Here is an 18,584-nt window from a genome sequence, read left to right as displayed (position 1 = left end):
TTTGCCCCAGAAGATAAGCTTTATTTGTCACGTGTACATCTGGATCATACAGTGAGAGGCAATGTTTGCGTCCAATCAAAACAACGAAGGTTCTGCTGAGGCAGCCCATAGGTACCACCACGCTTCCGGCACTAACGTAACTAACTTATTAACCTTAACCAGTAAGTCTTCCGAATGCACAGACTCCTTACGAAACCCACGGGGAGAACACACAGATTCCTCACAGGTAGCGCCTGGGATCGAATCTTGTTTGGTGATTACTAGTGCTTGTACAGTGATTGTGCTAACCGCTACTCTATCATGGTGACCTTACAATATAAAGACATAAATTATGCAAATAAATAAACATTGGCGTTCATGGACATTTTGGAATCTGATGGAGAGGGTGGATACGGCTGCATCATCAGGCTCCTGAACTTCCTCCTTAATGGTAGTAATGAGAAGAGGGCATGTCCCAGATGATGAGGGTCCGTAATCTTGTATGCTGCCTTCCTGTACACCTCCTCTTGAAGCTCTCGATGGTGATGAGGGTGGTGCCCATGATTCAGCGGGACAAGTCTGCAACTGTTTGCCGCCTGGGAATCAGGAACACTTACTTTTGATGAACTGCAACAAAGACATTTTCTCCATTGCATCTGCCTGCTTGGCTTTAGACTCGTCCAACTTTTTTTCCACGTTGGCGTCACTTTGGTGATCCCTGGAACCCTGAGGGAAAAGAATCAGAAAGAATTGAATTAGGTTTGCCCACATTTATGCCATATCAACTTGCAAACTACCTCATTATGATCTTGTACCTTACTGTCTACCTACTCTGCTCTTTCTCTGTAACCGCTACACTTTATTCCATGTTCTGTTACTGAAGTCCTGATTAGGGATCTCTGCCAAACTGTCGACTTTATTTTCTGTGTGTTGCTCTGGATTTCTGGCAACTGTAGAATCTCGTGTTTACAATATTCCAGATGCGGCTTTAATGACATCATCTTCTCTCAGCTGGATCCAACTGTCTCACCTCTGTATCGCAAACCACCCCTCTACACCCTCAGTCCAGATGTACTTTATTCAACCTTTCCTCTTCCTTCACAGATGCTGCTTGTACCTTATTGTCTGCCTGCACTGCACTTTCTCTGTAGCTGTTACCCTTTATTCTGTATTCTGTTATTTTTTTCCCTGTTTCTACCTCAGTGCACTGGGCAATGATCTGATCTGTATGCACAGTCTGCAAGACCAGCTTTCCACTGTACATGTTACAATTCTGCCCAACACATCACCAGCACCAGCCTATCCACCATCAAGGACATATACACAGAAAGGGGCCAGTAACATGGTGAAGGATCCCACCCACACTGCTCTTAGACTGTTGGTCCCACTCCCATCAGAGGGGAGGCTACATAGCATCCACACCAGGACCACCAGGCTCAAAAACAGTTACTGTCCATCAGCAGCAAGGCTGATCAACACTGCTACCCACTAACCCACCCCTCCACACCCCCAACCACACACTCACCCACCCCTCCACACCCCCAACCACACACTCACCCACCCCTCCACACCCCCAACCACCCACTCACCCACCCCTCCACACCCCCAACTACCCACTAACCCACCCCTCCACACACCCAACCACCCACTAACCCACCCCTCCACACCCCCAACCACCCACTCACCCGCCCCTCCACACCCCCAACCACCCACTCACCCACCCCTCCACACCCCCAACCACCCCTCCACACCCCCATCCACCCACTCACCCACCCCTCCACACCCCCAACCGCCCCTCCACACCCCCAACCACCACTACTTTACCATTTCCTGTCAGTCACAGACACTCCTGTGCCTAACGTCACTTTATGGACACACAATCAATCAGTATATAGAAATTATCTTATGTATTTGTATTTATTGCGCTCATTATTGTGTTTTTTGTGCTGCATAGGATTTATTGATTGAGATACAATGTGGAATTGGACCTTCCGGCCCTTCGAGCCACGCTGCCCAGCAATCCCCCGATTTAATCCCAGCTTAATCACTGGACTTTTTCAACCTTTTTATTAATATCAACATATTAAGATAACAAAAATTGGTACATAATTATTGGGATTACAAAATTAAAAGTTAACAGAAGGATATATAAACAATAGGTACAAAAAAATTAAGTCTCCCAAAATCATACATGATACAAATATAATGCGTACAAGACAAGAAAACTAGGTGGAACAATATGAAAAAAACCAGAAAAAGAAGAAAAAAAATTATACCCCAAACAAAACTAAACAAAAACTACCCAAACAAGCTAACCACTAACCAAAAAAAAAAGAAAGAAAAGAAACATGGGCTGTTTATAATATCTGAGAAAAGAAAAAGAATCATAAGTGTCATCAACTCCGATCCTCTCTACATGTATATAATCAGAAACAGAAAGAAATAGGATTGGAAAAAGGTCAAATTAAATCATATGAAAATATTGACTAAATAGCTTCCAAGACTTTTCAAATTTAATAGAAGGATAATAAATGAAGCTTCTAATTTTTTCCAAATTTAAACATAACATAGTTTGAGAAAACCGATGAAATGTGCTAGGGGGATAACCTCTTTCCAATTCAACAAAATAGATCCTTTAGCCATTAATGTAAGAAATGTAATCATCCAACAAGCAGAAGGGGATTGTCACTGGACAATTAACAATGACAGGTTAACCTACTAACCGGTACATGTTGAGAATGTGGGAGGAAATTAGACCACCTGAGGAAACCCACATAGTCACGGGGAGAACGACAAGCTCCTTGAAGCAGTGGCTGGAATCGAAACCTTCACTGGTACTGTAAAGCCTTCTGCTGACCACTACACTACTGTCCTGCCCCATACACCGCTGACCACTACACTACTGTCCCGCCCCATACACCGCTGACCGGTACGTTACTGTCCCGCCCCATACACCGCTGACCGGTACGTTACTGTCCCGCCCCATACACCGCTGACCACTACACTACTGTCCCGCCCCATACACCGCTGACCGGTACGTTACTGTCCCGCCCCATACACCGCTGACCGGTACGTTACTGTCCCGCCCCATACACCGCTGACCGGTACGATACTGTCCCGCCCCATACACCGCTGACCGGTACGTTACTGTCCCGCCCCATACACCGCTGACCGGTACGTTACTGTCCCGCCCCATACACCGCTGACCACTACGCTACTGTCCCGCCCCATACACCGCTGACCGGTACGCTACTGTCCCGACCCATACACCGCTAACCACTACACTACTGTCCCACCCCATACACCGCTGACCACTACACTACTGTCCCGCCCCATACACCGCTGACCGGTACGTTACTGTCCCGACCCATACACCGCTGACCGGTACGTTACTGTCCCGACCCATACACAGCTGACCGGTACGTTACTGTCCCGACCCATACACCGCTAACCACTACACTACTGTCCCGCCCCATACACCGCTGACCGGTACGTTACTGTCCCGACCCATACACAGCTGACCGGTACGTTACTGTCCCGACCCATACACCGCTAACCACTACACTACTGTCCCACCCCATACACCGCTGACCACTACACTACTGTCCCGCCCCATACACCACTGACCGGTACGTTACTGTCCCGCCCCATACACCGCTGACCGGTACGTTACTGTCCCGCCCCATACACCGCTGACCGGTACGTTACTGTCCCGCCCCATACACAGCTGACCACTACATTACTGTCCCGCCCCATACACCGCTGACCGGTACGTTACTGTCCCGCCCCATACACCGCTGACCGGTACGTTACTGTCCCACCCCATACACCGCTGACCACTACACTACTGTCCCGCCCCATACACAGCTGACCGGTACGTTACTGTCCCGCCCCATACACCGCTGACCGGTACGATACTGTCCCGCCCCATACACCGCTGACCACTACGCTACTGTCCCGCCCCATACACCACTGACCGGTACGTTACTGTCCCGCCCCATACACCGCTGACCGGTACGTTACTGTCCCGCCCCATACACCGCTGACCGGTACGTTACTGTCCCGCCCCATACACAGCTGACCGGTACGTTACTGTCCCACCCCATACACCGCTGACCACTACACTACTGTCCCGCCCCATACACAGCTGACCGGTACGTTACTGTCCCGCCCCATACACCGCTGACCGGTACGATACTGTCCCGCCCCATACACCGCTGACCTGTACGTTACTGTCCCGCCCCATACACAGCTGACCGGTACGTTACTGTCCCGCCCCATACACCGCTGACCGGTACGATACTGTCCCGCCCCATACACCGCTGACCACTACGCTACTGTCCCGCCCCATACACCGCTGACCGGTACGTTACTGTCCCGCCCCATACACCGCTGACCGGTACATTACTGTCCCGCCCCATACACCGCTGACCGGTATGATACTGTCCCGCCCCATACACCGCTGACCGGTACGATACAGTCCCGCCCCATACACCGCTGACCGGTACGTTACTGTCCCGCCCCATACACCGCTGACCGGTACGTTACTGTCCCGCCCCATACACCGCTGACCACTACACTACTGTCCCGACCCATACACCGCTGACCACTACGATACTGTCCCGCCCCATACACCGCTGACCGGTACGCTACTGTCCCATCCCATACACCGCTGACCGGTACGATACTGTCCCGCCCCATACACCGCTGACCGGTACGCTACTGTCCCGACCCATACACCGCTGACCGGTACGTTACTGTCCCGCCCCATACACCGCTGACCACTACGCTACTGTCCCGCCCCATACACCGCTGACCACTACGCTACTGTCCCGCCCCATACACCGCTGACCGGTACGCTACTGTCCCGACCCATACACCGCTGACCGGTACGTTACAGTCCCGCCCCATACACCGCTGACCGGTATGTTACTGTCCCGCCCCATACACCGCTGACCACTACGTTACTGTCCCGCCCCATACACCGCTGACCGGTACGCTACTGTCCCGCCCCATACACCGCTGACCGGTACGCTACTGTCCCGCCCCATACACCGCTGACCGGTACGTTACTGTCCCGCCCCATACACCGCTGACCGGTACGCTACTGTCCCGCCCCATACACCGCTGACCGGTACGATACTGTCCCGCCCCATACACCGCTGACCGGTACGATACTGTCCCGCCCCATACACCGCTGACCGGTACGTTACTGTCCCGCCCCATACACCGCTGACCAGTACGTTACTGTCCCGCCCCATACACCGCTGACCACTACACTACTGTCCCGACCCATACACCGCTGACCACTACGATACTGTCCCGCCCCATACACCGTTGACCGGTACGCTACTGTCCCATCCCATACACCGCTGACCGGTACGATACTGTCCCGACCCATACACCGCTGACCGGTACGTTACTGTCCCACCCCATACACCGCTGACCACTACGCTACTGTCCCGCCCCATACACCGCTGACCGGTACGCTACTGTCCCGACCCATACACCGCTAACCACTACACTACTGTCCCACCCCATACACCGCTGACCACTACACTACTGTCCCGCCCCATACACAGCTGACCGGTACGTTACTGTCCCGCCCCATACACCACTGACCGGTACGTTACTGTCCCGCCCCATACACCGTTGACCGGTACGTTACTGTCCCGCCCCATACACCGCTGACCGGTACGTTACTGTCCCGCCCCATACACAGCTGACCGGTACGTTACTGTCCCACCCCATACACCGCTGACCACTACACTACTGTCCCGCCCCATACACAGCTGACCGGTACGTTACTGTCCCGCCCCATACACCGCTGACCGGTACGATACTGTCCCGCCCCATACACCGCTGACCACTACGCTACTGTCCCGCCCCATACACCACTGACCGGTACGTTACTGTCCCGCCCCATACACCGCTGACCGGTACGTTACTGTCCCGCCCCATACACCGCTGACCGGTACGTTACTGTCCCGCCCCATACACAGCTGACCGGTACGTTACTGTCCCACCCCATACACCGCTGACCACTACACTACTGTCCCGCCCCATACACAGCTGACCGGTACGTTACTGTCCCGCCCCATACACCGCTGACCGGTACGATACTGTCCCGCCCCATACACCGCTGACCACTACGCTACTGTCCCGCCCCATACACCGCTGACCGGTACGTTACTGTCCCGCCCCATACACCGCTGACCGGTACATTACTGTCCCGCCCCATACACCGCTGACCGGTACGATACTGTCCCGCCCCATACACCGCTGACCGGTACGATACTGTCCCGCCCCATACACCGCTGACCGGTACGTTACTGTCCCGCCCCATACACCGCTGACCGGTACGTTACTGTCCCGCCCCATACACCGCTGACCACTACACTACTGTCCCGACCCATACACCGCTGACCACTACGATACTGTCCCGCCCCATACACCGCTGACCGGTACGCTACTGTCCCATCCCATACACCGCTGACCGGTACGATACTGTCCCGCCACATACACCGCTGACCGGTACGCTACTGTCCCGACCCATACACCGCTGACCGGTACGTTACTGTCCCGCCCCATACACCGCTGACCACTACGCTACTGTCCCGCCCCATACACCGCTGACCACTACGCTACTGTCCCGCCCCATACACCGCTGACCGGTACGCTACTGTCCCGCCCCATACACCGCTGACCGGTACGTTACAGTCCCGCCCCATACACCGCTGACCGGTATGTTACTGTCCCGCCCCATACACCGCTGACCACTACGTTACTGTCCCGCCCCATACACCGCTGACCGGTACGCTACTGTCCCGCCCCATACACCGCTGACCGGTACGCTACTGTCCCGCCCCATACACCGCTGACCGGTACGTTACTGTCCCGCCCCATACACCGCTGACCGGTACGCTACTGTCCCGCCCCATACACCGCTGACCGGTACGATACTGTCCCGCCCCATACACCGCTGACCGGTACGTTACTGTCCCGCCCCATACACCGCTGACCGGTACGTTACTGTCCCGCCCCATACACCGCTGACCACTACACTACTGTCCCGACCCATACACCGCTGACCACTACGATACTGTCCCGCCCCATACACCGTTGACCGGTACGCTACTGTCCCATCCCATACACCGCTGACCGGTACGATACTGTCCCGACCCATACACCGCTGACCGGTACGTTACTGTCCCGCCCCATACACCGCTGACCACTACGCTACTGTCCCGCCCCATACACCGCTGACCACTACGCTACTGTCCCGACCCATACACCGCTGACCGGTACGTTACTGTCCCGCCCCATACACCGCTGACCGGTACGTTACTGTCCCGCCCCATACACCGCTGACCACTACGCTACTGTCCCGCCCCATACACCGCTGACCGGTACGTTACTGTCCCGCCCCATACACCGCTGACCTGTACGCTACTGTCCCGCCCCATACACCGCTGACCGGTACGCTACAGTCCCGCCCCATACACCGCTGACCGGTACGTTACTGTCCCGCCCCATACACCGCTGACCGGTACGTTACTGTCCCGCCCCATACACCGCTGACCGGTACGTTACTGTCCCGCCCCATACACCGCTGACCACTACGCTACTGTCCCGCCCCATACACCGCTGACCACTACGCTACTGTCCCGACCCATACACCGCTGACCAGTACGTTACTGTCCCGCCCCATACACCGCTGACCGGTACGTTTAGTCCCGCCCCATACACCGCTGACCGGTACGTTACTGTCCCGCCCCATACACCGCTGACCGGTACGTTACTGTCCCGCCCCATACACCGCTGACCGGTACGCTACTGTCCCGCCCCCTACACCGCTGACCGGTACGCTACTGTCCCGCCCCATACACCGCTGACCACTATGATACTGTCCCGCCCCATACACCGCTGACCGGTACGCTACTGTCCCGCCCCATACACCGCTGACCGGTACGCTACTGTCCCGCCCCATACACCGCTGACCGGTACGTTACTGTCCCGCCCCATACACCGCTGACCGGTACGTTACAGTCCCGCCCCATACACCGCTGACCGGTACGTTACTGTCCCGCCCCATACACCGCTGACCACTACATTACTGTCCCGCCCCATACACCGCTGACCGGTACGATACTGTCCCGCCCCGTACACCGCTGACCGGTACGTTACTGTCCCGCCCCATACACCGCTGACCGGTACGTTACCGTCCCGCCCCATACACCGCTGACCGGTACGTTACTGTCCCGCCCCATACACCGCTGACCGGAACGCTACTGTCCCGCCCCATACACCGCTGACCGGTACGTTACTGTCCCACCCCATACACCGCTGACCACTACACTACTGTCCCGCCCCATACACAGCTGACCGGTACGTTACTGTCCCGCCCCATACACCGCTGACCGGTACGATACTGTCCCGCCCCATACACCGCTGACCACTACGCTACTGTCCCGCCCCATACACCACTGACCGGTACGTTACTGTCCCGCCCCATACACCGCTGACCGGTACGTTACTGTCCCGCCCCATACACCGCTGACCGGTACGTTACTGTCCCGCCCCATACACAGCTGACCGGTACGTTACTGTCCCACCCCATACACCGCTGACCACTACACTACTGTCCCGCCCCATACACAGCTGACCGGTACGTTACTGTCCCGCCCCATACACCGCTGACCGGTACGATACTGTCCCGCCCCATACACCGCTGACCACTACGCTACTGTCCCGCCCCATACACCGCTGACCGGTACGTTACTGTCCCGCCCCATACACCGCTGACCGGTACATTACTGTCCCGCCCCATACACCGCTGACCGGTACGATACTGTCCCGCCCCATACACCGCTGACCGGTACGATACTGTCCCGCCCCATACACCGCTGACCGGTACGTTACTGTCCCGCCCCATACACCGCTGACCACTACACTACTGTCCCGACCCATACACCGCTGACCACTACGATACTGTCCCGCCCCATACACCGCTGACCGGTACGCTACTGTCCCATCCCATACACCGCTGACCGGTACGATACTGTCCCGCCACATACACCGCTGACCGGTACGCTACTGTCCCGACCCATACACCGCTGACCGGTACGTTACTGTCCCGCCCCATACACCGCTGACCACTACGCTACTGTCCCGCCCCATACACCGCTGACCACTACGCTACTGTCCCGCCCCATACACCGCTGACCGGTACGCTACTGTCCCGCCCCATACACCGCTGACCGGTACGTTACAGTCCCGCCCCATACACCGCTGACCGGTATGTTACTGTCCCGCCCCATACACCGCTGACCACTACGTTACTGTCCCGCCCCATACACCGCTGACCGGTACGCTACTGTCCCGCCCCATACACCGCTGACCGGTACGCTACTGTCCCGCCCCATACACCGCTGACCGGTACGTTACTGTCCCGCCCCATACACCGCTGACCGGTACGCTACTGTCCCGCCCCATACACCGCTGACCGGTACGATACTGTCCCGCCCCATACACCGCTGACCGGTACGTTACTGTCCCGCCCCATACACCGCTGACCGGTACGTTACTGTCCCGCCCCATACACCGCTGACCACTACACTACTGTCCCGACCCATACACCGCTGACCACTACGATACTGTCCCGCCCCATACACCGTTGACCGGTACGCTACTGTCCCATCCCATACACCGCTGACCGGTACGATACTGTCCCGACCCATACACCGCTGACCGGTACGTTACTGTCCCGCCCCATACACCGCTGACCACTACGCTACTGTCCCGCCCCATACACCGCTGACCACTACGCTACTGTCCCGACCCATACACCGCTGACCGGTACGTTACTGTCCCGCCCCATACACCGCTGACCGGTACGTTACTGTCCCGCCCCATACACCGCTGACCACTACGCTACTGTCCCGCCCCATACACCGCTGACCGGTACGTTACTGTCCCGCCCCATACACCGCTGACCTGTACGCTACTGTCCCGCCCCATACACCGCTGACCGGTACGCTACAGTCCCGCCCCATACACCGCTGACCGGTACGTTACTGTCCCGCCCCATACACCGCTGACCGGTACGTTACTGTCCCGCCCCATACACCGCTGACCGGTACGTTACTGTCCCGCCCCATACACCGCTGACCACTACGCTACTGTCCCGCCCCATACACCGCTGACCACTACGCTACTGTCCCGACCCATACACCGCTGACCAGTACGTTACTGTCCCGCCCCATACACCGCTGACCGGTACGTTTAGTCCCGCCCCATACACCGCTGACCGGTACGTTACTGTCCCGCCCCATACACCGCTGACCGGTACGTTACTGTCCCGCCCCATACACCGCTGACCGGTACGCTACTGTCCCGCCCCCTACACCGCTGACCGGTACGCTACTGTCCCGCCCCATACACCGCTGACCACTATGATACTGTCCCGCCCCATACACCGCTGACCACTACGTTACTGTCCCGCCCCATACACCGCTGACCGGTACGCTACTGTCCCGCCCCACACACCGCTGACCGGTACGTTACTGTCCCGCCCCATACACCGCTGACCGGTACGTTACAGTCCCGCCCCATACACCGCTGACCGGTACGTTACTGTCCCGCCCCATACACCGCTGACCACTACATTACTGTCCCGCCCCATACACCGCTGACCGGTACGATACTGTCCCGCCCCGTACACCGCTGACCGGTACGTTACTGTCCCGCCCCATACACCGCTGACCGGTATGTTACTGTCCCGCCCCATACACCGCTGACCGGTACGTTACTGTCCCGCCCCATACACCGCTGACAGGTACGCTACTGTCCCGACCCATACACCGATGACCGGTACGTTACTGTCCCGCCCCATACACCGCTGACCTGTACGTTACTGTCCCGCCCCATACACCGCTGACCACCGCGCTACTGTCCCGCCCCATACACCGCTGACCGGTACGCTACTGTCCCGCCCCATACACCGCTGACCAGTACGCTACTGTCCCGACCCATACACCGCTGACCGGTACGCTACTGTCCCGCCCCATACACCGCTGACCGGTACGTTACTGTCCCGCCCCATACACCGCTGACCGGTACGATACTGTCCCGCCCCATACACCGCTGACCGGTACGATACTGTCCCGCCCCATACACCGCTGACCGGTACGTTACTGTCCCGCCCCATACACCGCTGACCGGTACGTTACTGTCCCGCCCCATACACCGCTGACCACTACACTACTGTCCCGACCCATACACCGCTGACCGGTACGTTACTGTCCCGCCCCATACACCGCTGACCACTACGCTACTGTCCCGCCCCATACACCGCTGACCGGTACGTTACTGTCCCACCCCATACACCGCTGACCGGTACGTTACTGTCCCGCCCCATACACCGCTGACCACTACGCTACTGTCCCGCCCCATACACCGCTGACCGGTACGTTACTGTCCCGCCCCATAAACCGCTGACCGGTACGATACTGTCCCGCCCCATACACCGCTGACCACTACGTTACTGTCCCGCCCCATACACCGCTGACCGGTACGCTACTGTCCCGCCCCATACACCGCTGACCGGTACGTTACTGTCCCACCCCATACACCGCTGACCAGTACCTTACTGTCCCGCCCCATACACCGCTGACCACTACGTTACTGTCCCGCCCCATACACCGCTGACCACTACGCTACTGTCCCGCCCCATACACCGCTGACCGGTACGTTACTGTCCCACCCCATACACCGCTGACCGGTACGTTACTGTCCCGCCCCATACACCGCTGACCACTACGCTACTGTCCCGCCCCATACACCGCTGACCGGTACGTTACTGTCCCGCCCCATAAACCGCTGACCGGTACGATACTGTCCCGCCCCATACACCGCTGACCGGTACGTTACTGTCCCGCCCCATACACCGCTGACCGGTACGCTACTGTCCCGCCCCATACACCGCTGACCGGTACGTTACTGTCCCGCCCCATACACCGCTGACCGGTACGTTACTGTCCCGCCCCATACACCGCTGACCTGTACGTTACTGTCCCGCCCCATACACCGCTGACCACCACGCTACTGTCCCACCCCATACACCGCTGACCGGTACGCTACTGTCCCGCCCCATACACCGCTGACCGGTACGCTACTGTCCCGACCCATACACCGCTGACCGGTACGTTACTGTCCCGCCCCATACACCGCTGACCACTACTCTACTGTCCCGACCCATACACCGATGACCGGTACGCTACTGTCCCGCCCCATACACCGCTGACCACTACGCTACTGTCCCGCCCCATACACCGCTGACCACTACGCTACTGTCCCGACCCATACACCGCTGACCGGTACGCTACTGTCCCGCCCCATACACCGCTGACCGGTACGTTACTGTCCCGCCCCAAACACCGCTGACCGGTACGTTACTGTCCCGCCCCATACACCGCTGACCACTACGCTACTGTCCCGCCCCATACACCGCTGACCACTACGCTACTGTCCCGACCCATACACCGCTGACCACCACGCTACTGTCCCGCCCCATACACCGCTGACCGGTACGCTACTGTCCCGATCCATACACCGCTGACCACTACGCTACTGTCCCGACCCATACACCGCTGACCACTACGCTACTGTCCCGCCCCATACACCGCTGACCGGTACGTTACTGTCCCGCCCCATACACCGCTGACCGGTACGCTACTGTCCCGCCCCATACACCGCTGACCGGTACGCTACTGTCCCGCCCCATACACCGCTGACCGGTACGCTACTGTCCCGCCCCATACACCGCTGACCGGTACGTTACTGTCCCGCCCCATACACCGCTGACCGGTACGTTACTGTCCCGCCCCATACACCGCTGACCGGTACGCTACTGTCCCGCCCCATACACCGCTGACCGGTACGTTACTGTCCCGCCCCACACACCGCTGACCGGTACTTTACTGTCCCGCCCCATACACCGCTGACCGGTACGATACTGTCCCACCCCATACACCGCTGACCACTACGCTACTGTCCCGCCCCATACACCGCTGACCGGTACGTTACTGTCCCGCCCCATACACCGCTGACCGGTACGTTACTGTCCCGCCCCATACACCGCTGACCGGTACGTTACTGTCCCGCCCCATACACCGCTGACCGGAACGCTACTGTCCCGCCCCATACACCGCTGACCGGTACGTTACTGTCCCGCCCCATACACCGCTGACCGGTACGTTACTGTCCCGCCCCATACACCGCTGACCGGTACGATACTGTCCCACCCCATACACCGCTGACCACTACGCTACTGTCCCGCCCCATACACCGCTGACCGGTACGTTACTGTCCCGACCCATACACCGCTGACCGGTACGTTACTGTCCCGCCCCATACACCGCTGACCGGTACGTTACTGTCCCGCCCCATACACCGCTGACCGGTACGATACTGTCCCGCCCCATACACCGCTGACCAGTACGTTACTGTCCCGCCCCATACACCGCTGACCGGTACGCTACTGTCCCGCCCCATACACCGCTGACCGGTACGCTACTGTCCCGCCCCATACACCGCTGACCGGCACGATACTGTCCCGCCCCATACACCGCTGACCACTACGCTACTGTCCCGCCCCATACACCGCTGACCACTACGATACTGTCCCGCCCCATACACCGCTGACCACTACGCTACTGTCCCGCCCCATACACCGCTGACCACTACGCTACTGTCCCGCCCTATACACCGCAGACCACTACGCTACTGTCCTACCCCATACACCGCTGACCGGTACGTTACTGTCCCGCCCCATACACCGCTGACCGGTACGTTACTGTCCCGCCCCATACACCGCTGACCGGTACGCTACTGTCCCGCCCCATACACCGCTGACCGGTACGATACTGTCCCGCCCCATACACCGCTGACCGGTACGTTACTGTCCCGCCCCATACACCGCTGACCGGTACGATACTGTCCCGCCCCATACACCGCTGACCGGTACGTTACTGTCCCGCCCCATACACCGCTGACCACTACATTACTGTCCCGCCCCATACACCGCTGACCGGTACGATACTGTCCCGCCCCGTACACCGCTGACCGGTACGTTACTGTCCCGCCCCATACACCGCTGACCGGTATGTTACTGTCCCGCCCCATACACCGCTGACCGGTACGTTACTGTCCCGCCCCATACACCGCTGACAGGTACGCTACTGTCCCGACCCATACACCGATGACCGGTACGTTACTGTCCCGCCCCATACACCGCTGACCTGTACGTTACTGTCCCGCCCCATACACCGCTGACCACCGCGCTACTGTCCCGCCCCATACACCGCTGACCGGTACGCTACTGTCCCGCCCCATACACCGCTGACCAGTACGCTACTGTCCCGACCCATACACCGCTGACCGGTACGCTACTGTCCCGCCCCATACACCGCTGACCGGTACGTTACTGTCCCGCCCCATACACCGCTGACCGGTACGATACTGTCCCGCCCCATACACCGCTGACCGGTACGATACTGTCCCGCCCCATACACCGCTGACCGGTACGTTACTGTCCCGCCCCATACACCGCTGACCGGTACGTTACTGTCCCGCCCCATACACCGCTGACCACTACACTACTGTCCCGACCCATACACCGCTGACCGGTACGTTACTGTCCCGCCCCATACACCGCTGACCACTACGCTACTGTCCCGCCCCATACACCGCTGACCGGTACGTTACTGTCCCACCCCATACACCGCTGACCGGTACGTTACTGTCCCGCCCCATACACCGCTGACCACTACGCTACTGTCCCGCCCCATACACCGCTGACCGGTACGTTACTGTCCCGCCCCATAAACCGCTGACCGGTACGATACTGTCCCGCCCCATACACCGCTGACCACTACGTTACTGTCCCGCCCCATACACCGCTGACCGGTACGCTACTGTCCCGCCCCATACACCGCTGACCGGTACGTTACTGTCCCACCCCATACACCGCTGACCAGTACCTTACTGTCCCGCCCCATACACCGCTGACCACTACGTTACTGTCCCGCCCCATACACCGCTGACCACTACGCTACTGTCCCGCCCCATACACCGCTGACCGGTACGTTACTGTCCCACCCCATACACCGCTGACCGGTACGTTACTGTCCCGCCCCATACACCGCTGACCACTACGCTACTGTCCCGCCCCATACACCGCTGACCGGTACGTTACTGTCCCGCCCCATAAACCGCTGACCGGTACGATACTGTCCCGCCCCATACACCGCTGACCGGTACGTTACTGTCCCGCCCCATACACCGCTGACCGGTACGCTACTGTCCCGCCCCATACACCGCTGACCGGTACGTTACTGTCCCGCCCCATACACCGCTGACCGGTACGTTACTGTCCCGCCCCATACACCGCTGACCTGTACGTTACTGTCCCGCCCCATACACCGCTGACCACCACGCTACTGTCCCACCCCATACACCGCTGACCGGTACGCTACTGTCCCGCCCCATACACCGCTGACCGGTACGCTACTGTCCCGACCCATACACCGCTGACCGGTACGTTACTGTCCCGCCCCATACACCGCTGACCACTACTCTACTGTCCCGACCCATACACCGATGACCGGTACGCTACTGTCCCGCCCCATACACCGCTGACCACTACGCTACTGTCCCGCCCCATACACCGCTGACCACTACGCTACTGTCCCGACCCATACACCGCTGACCGGTACGCTACTGTCCCGCCCCATACACCGCTGACCGGTACGTTACTGTCCCGCCCCAAACACCGCTGACCGGTACGTTACTGTCCCGCCCCATACACCGCTGACCACTACGCTACTGTCCCGCCCCATACACCGCTGACCACTACGCTACTGTCCCGACCCATACACCGCTGACCACCACGCTACTGTCCCGCCCCATACACCGCTGACCGGTACGCTACTGTCCCGATCCATACACCGCTGACCACTACGCTACTGTCCCGACCCATACACCGCTGACCACTACGCTACTGTCCCGCCCCATACACCGCTGACCGGTACGTTACTGTCCCGCCCCATACACCGCTGACCGGTACGCTACTGTCCCGCCCCATACACCGCTGACCGGTACGCTACTGTCCCGCCCCATACACCGCTGACCGGTACGCTACTGTCCCGCCCCATACACCGCTGACCGGTACGTTACTGTCCCGCCCCATACACCGCTGACCGGTACGTTACTGTCCCGCCCCATACACCGCTGACCGGTACGCTACTGTCCCGCCCCATACACCGCTGACCGGTACGTTACTGTCCCGCCCCACACACCGCTGACCGGTACTTTACTGTCCCGCCCCATACACCGCTGACCGGTACGATACTGTCCCACCCCATACACCGCTGACCACTACGCTACTGTCCCGCCCCATACACCGCTGACCGGTACGTTACTGTCCCGCCCCATACACCGCTGACCGGTACGTTACTGTCCCGCCCCATACACCGCTGACCGGTACGTTACTGTCCCGCCCCATACACCGCTGACCGGAACGCTACTGTCCCGCCCCATACACCGCTGACCGGTACGTTACTGTCCCGCCCCATACACCGCTGACCGGTACGTTACTGTCCCGCCCCATACACCGCTGACCGGTACGATACTGTCCCACCCCATACACCGCTGACCACTACGCTACTGTCCCGCCCCATACACCGCTGACCGGTACGTTACTGTCCCGACCCATACACCGCTGACCGGTACGTTACTGTCCCGCCCCATACACCGCTGACCGGTACGTTACTGTCCCGCCCCATACACCGCTGACCGGTACGATACTGTCCCGCCCCATACACCGCTGACCAGTACGTTACTGTCCCGCCCCATACACCGCTGACCGGTACGCTACTGTCCCGCCCCATACACCGCTGACCGGTACGCTACTGTCCCGCCCCATACACCGCTGACCGGCACGATACTGTCCCGCCCCATACACCGCTGACCACTACGCTACTGTCCCGCCCCATACACCGCTGACCACTACGATACTGTCCCGCCCCATACACCGCTGACCACTACGCTACTGTCCCGCCCCATACACCGCTGACCACTACGCTACTGTCCCGCCCTATACACCGCAGACCACTACGCTACTGTCCTACCCCATACACCGCTGACCGGTACGTTACTGTCCCGCCCCATACACCGCTGACCGGTACGTTACTGTCCCGCCCCATACACCGCTGACCGGTACGCTACTGTCCCGCCCCATATACCGCTGACCGGTACGATACTGTCCCGCCCCATACACCGCTGACCGGTACGTTACTGTCCCGCCCCATACACCGCTGACCGGTACGATACTGTCCCGCCCCATACACCGCTGACCGGTACGTTACTGTCCCGCCCCATACACCGCTGACCACTACGCTACTGTCCCGCCCCATACACCGCTGACCGGTACGTTACTGTCCCGCCCCATACACCGCTGACCGGTACGTTACTGTCCCGCCCCATACACCGCTGACCACTACGCTACTGTCCCGCCCCATACACCGCTGACCTGTACGCTACTGTCCCGCCCCATACACCGCTGACCGGTACGCTACTGTCCTACCCCATACACTGCTACATGGGATCCGGATTAACGATTATTTTACACTGAACAATGACATTAAACAATCTTGAATCCTGAAACAGCAAGTTCAGAAAGAATGGAATACAACCAGAAATTCCAGACATATTTTCCCACACTCCCCTGATTTAGTTGGTGAATTGACTGATTTTAAAAGCTTTGCAGCTGATAGAGAGGGCTTACTGTAAACAAGGGAATTTCCAACTCTGCATTTTTGGTTTGTTCATGTTTCATATCTCAATGTGAAGTGGGTGGCCACTCAGCCCATCGAATGTGTGCCAGCTCTCAGGGCAATCACACCCCTTCTTCATTTTCTTGCAACCTTTCGGCCACTAGCATACCCACTTTGCGCAGTGTCTGCTCGTCCACCAACCCACACGTCTCTGGGAAGTGGGGATATCGGCTAAATGCGGCCAAGTGGGATTCGCACAAGGCACTGCAGAAGGATGTCGACGCAGCCCACCCCACCATCAATCACATATTCATAAAGTGATGAGCAAGAAGGTGGCATCTGTCATGAAGGACCCTAATCTTGGTTCATCCATGCCCCCTTCTCATTACCGCCATCAAGGAGGAGGTACAGGAGCCTTAACATATAAACTCAATGTTTCAGGAACAGCTTCTTCCCCTCGGCCATTAGATTTTTAAACAGACAATGAACCCATGAACATAAACACAAGAGACTCTGCAGATGCTGGAAATCGAGAGCAACAAACACAAAAAACTGGAGGAACTTAGCGTTTATGGAGAGGAATAAAGAGCCAACATTTATACCTCTTTATTCCTTTTTTTTTGCACTATCAACTTATTTTTTGTAATTTATAGAAATTTCATGTCTTTGCACTGTACTGTCGCTGCCAAAAGCAGATTTCACACCATCCGAGTCACTGATCAGAAATCCAATCCTGATTCTGAGCTTCAGTGGGCATCTTGGTCAGCACAA

The 18,584-nt window shown here is 58.3% G+C and overlaps 1 protein-coding gene across 2 annotated transcripts in view; it reads right to left on the bottom strand.

Annotated features, from left to right (window-relative positions):
• The window catches only part of slco2b1 (solute carrier organic anion transporter family, member 2B1), a 107,527-nt gene that overhangs the window by 26,120 nt on the left and 62,823 nt on the right, over positions 1 to 18,584 (bottom strand). For both annotated transcript variants that reach the window (XM_073044317.1, XM_073044316.1), the window contains one exon: positions 597 to 705. In XM_073044317.1, coding sequence (XP_072900418.1) covers positions 597 to 705 — 109 coding nt within the window. The remainder of the gene's footprint in view (positions 1 to 596; positions 706 to 18,584) is intronic.

This window comes from Hemitrygon akajei, chromosome 4 (genome assembly GCF_048418815.1).
Source record: "Hemitrygon akajei chromosome 4, sHemAka1.3, whole genome shotgun sequence".
NCBI lineage: Eukaryota > Metazoa > Chordata > Chondrichthyes > Myliobatiformes > Dasyatidae > Hemitrygon > Hemitrygon akajei.
This window is presented reverse-complemented; position numbering and strand designations above follow the sequence as displayed.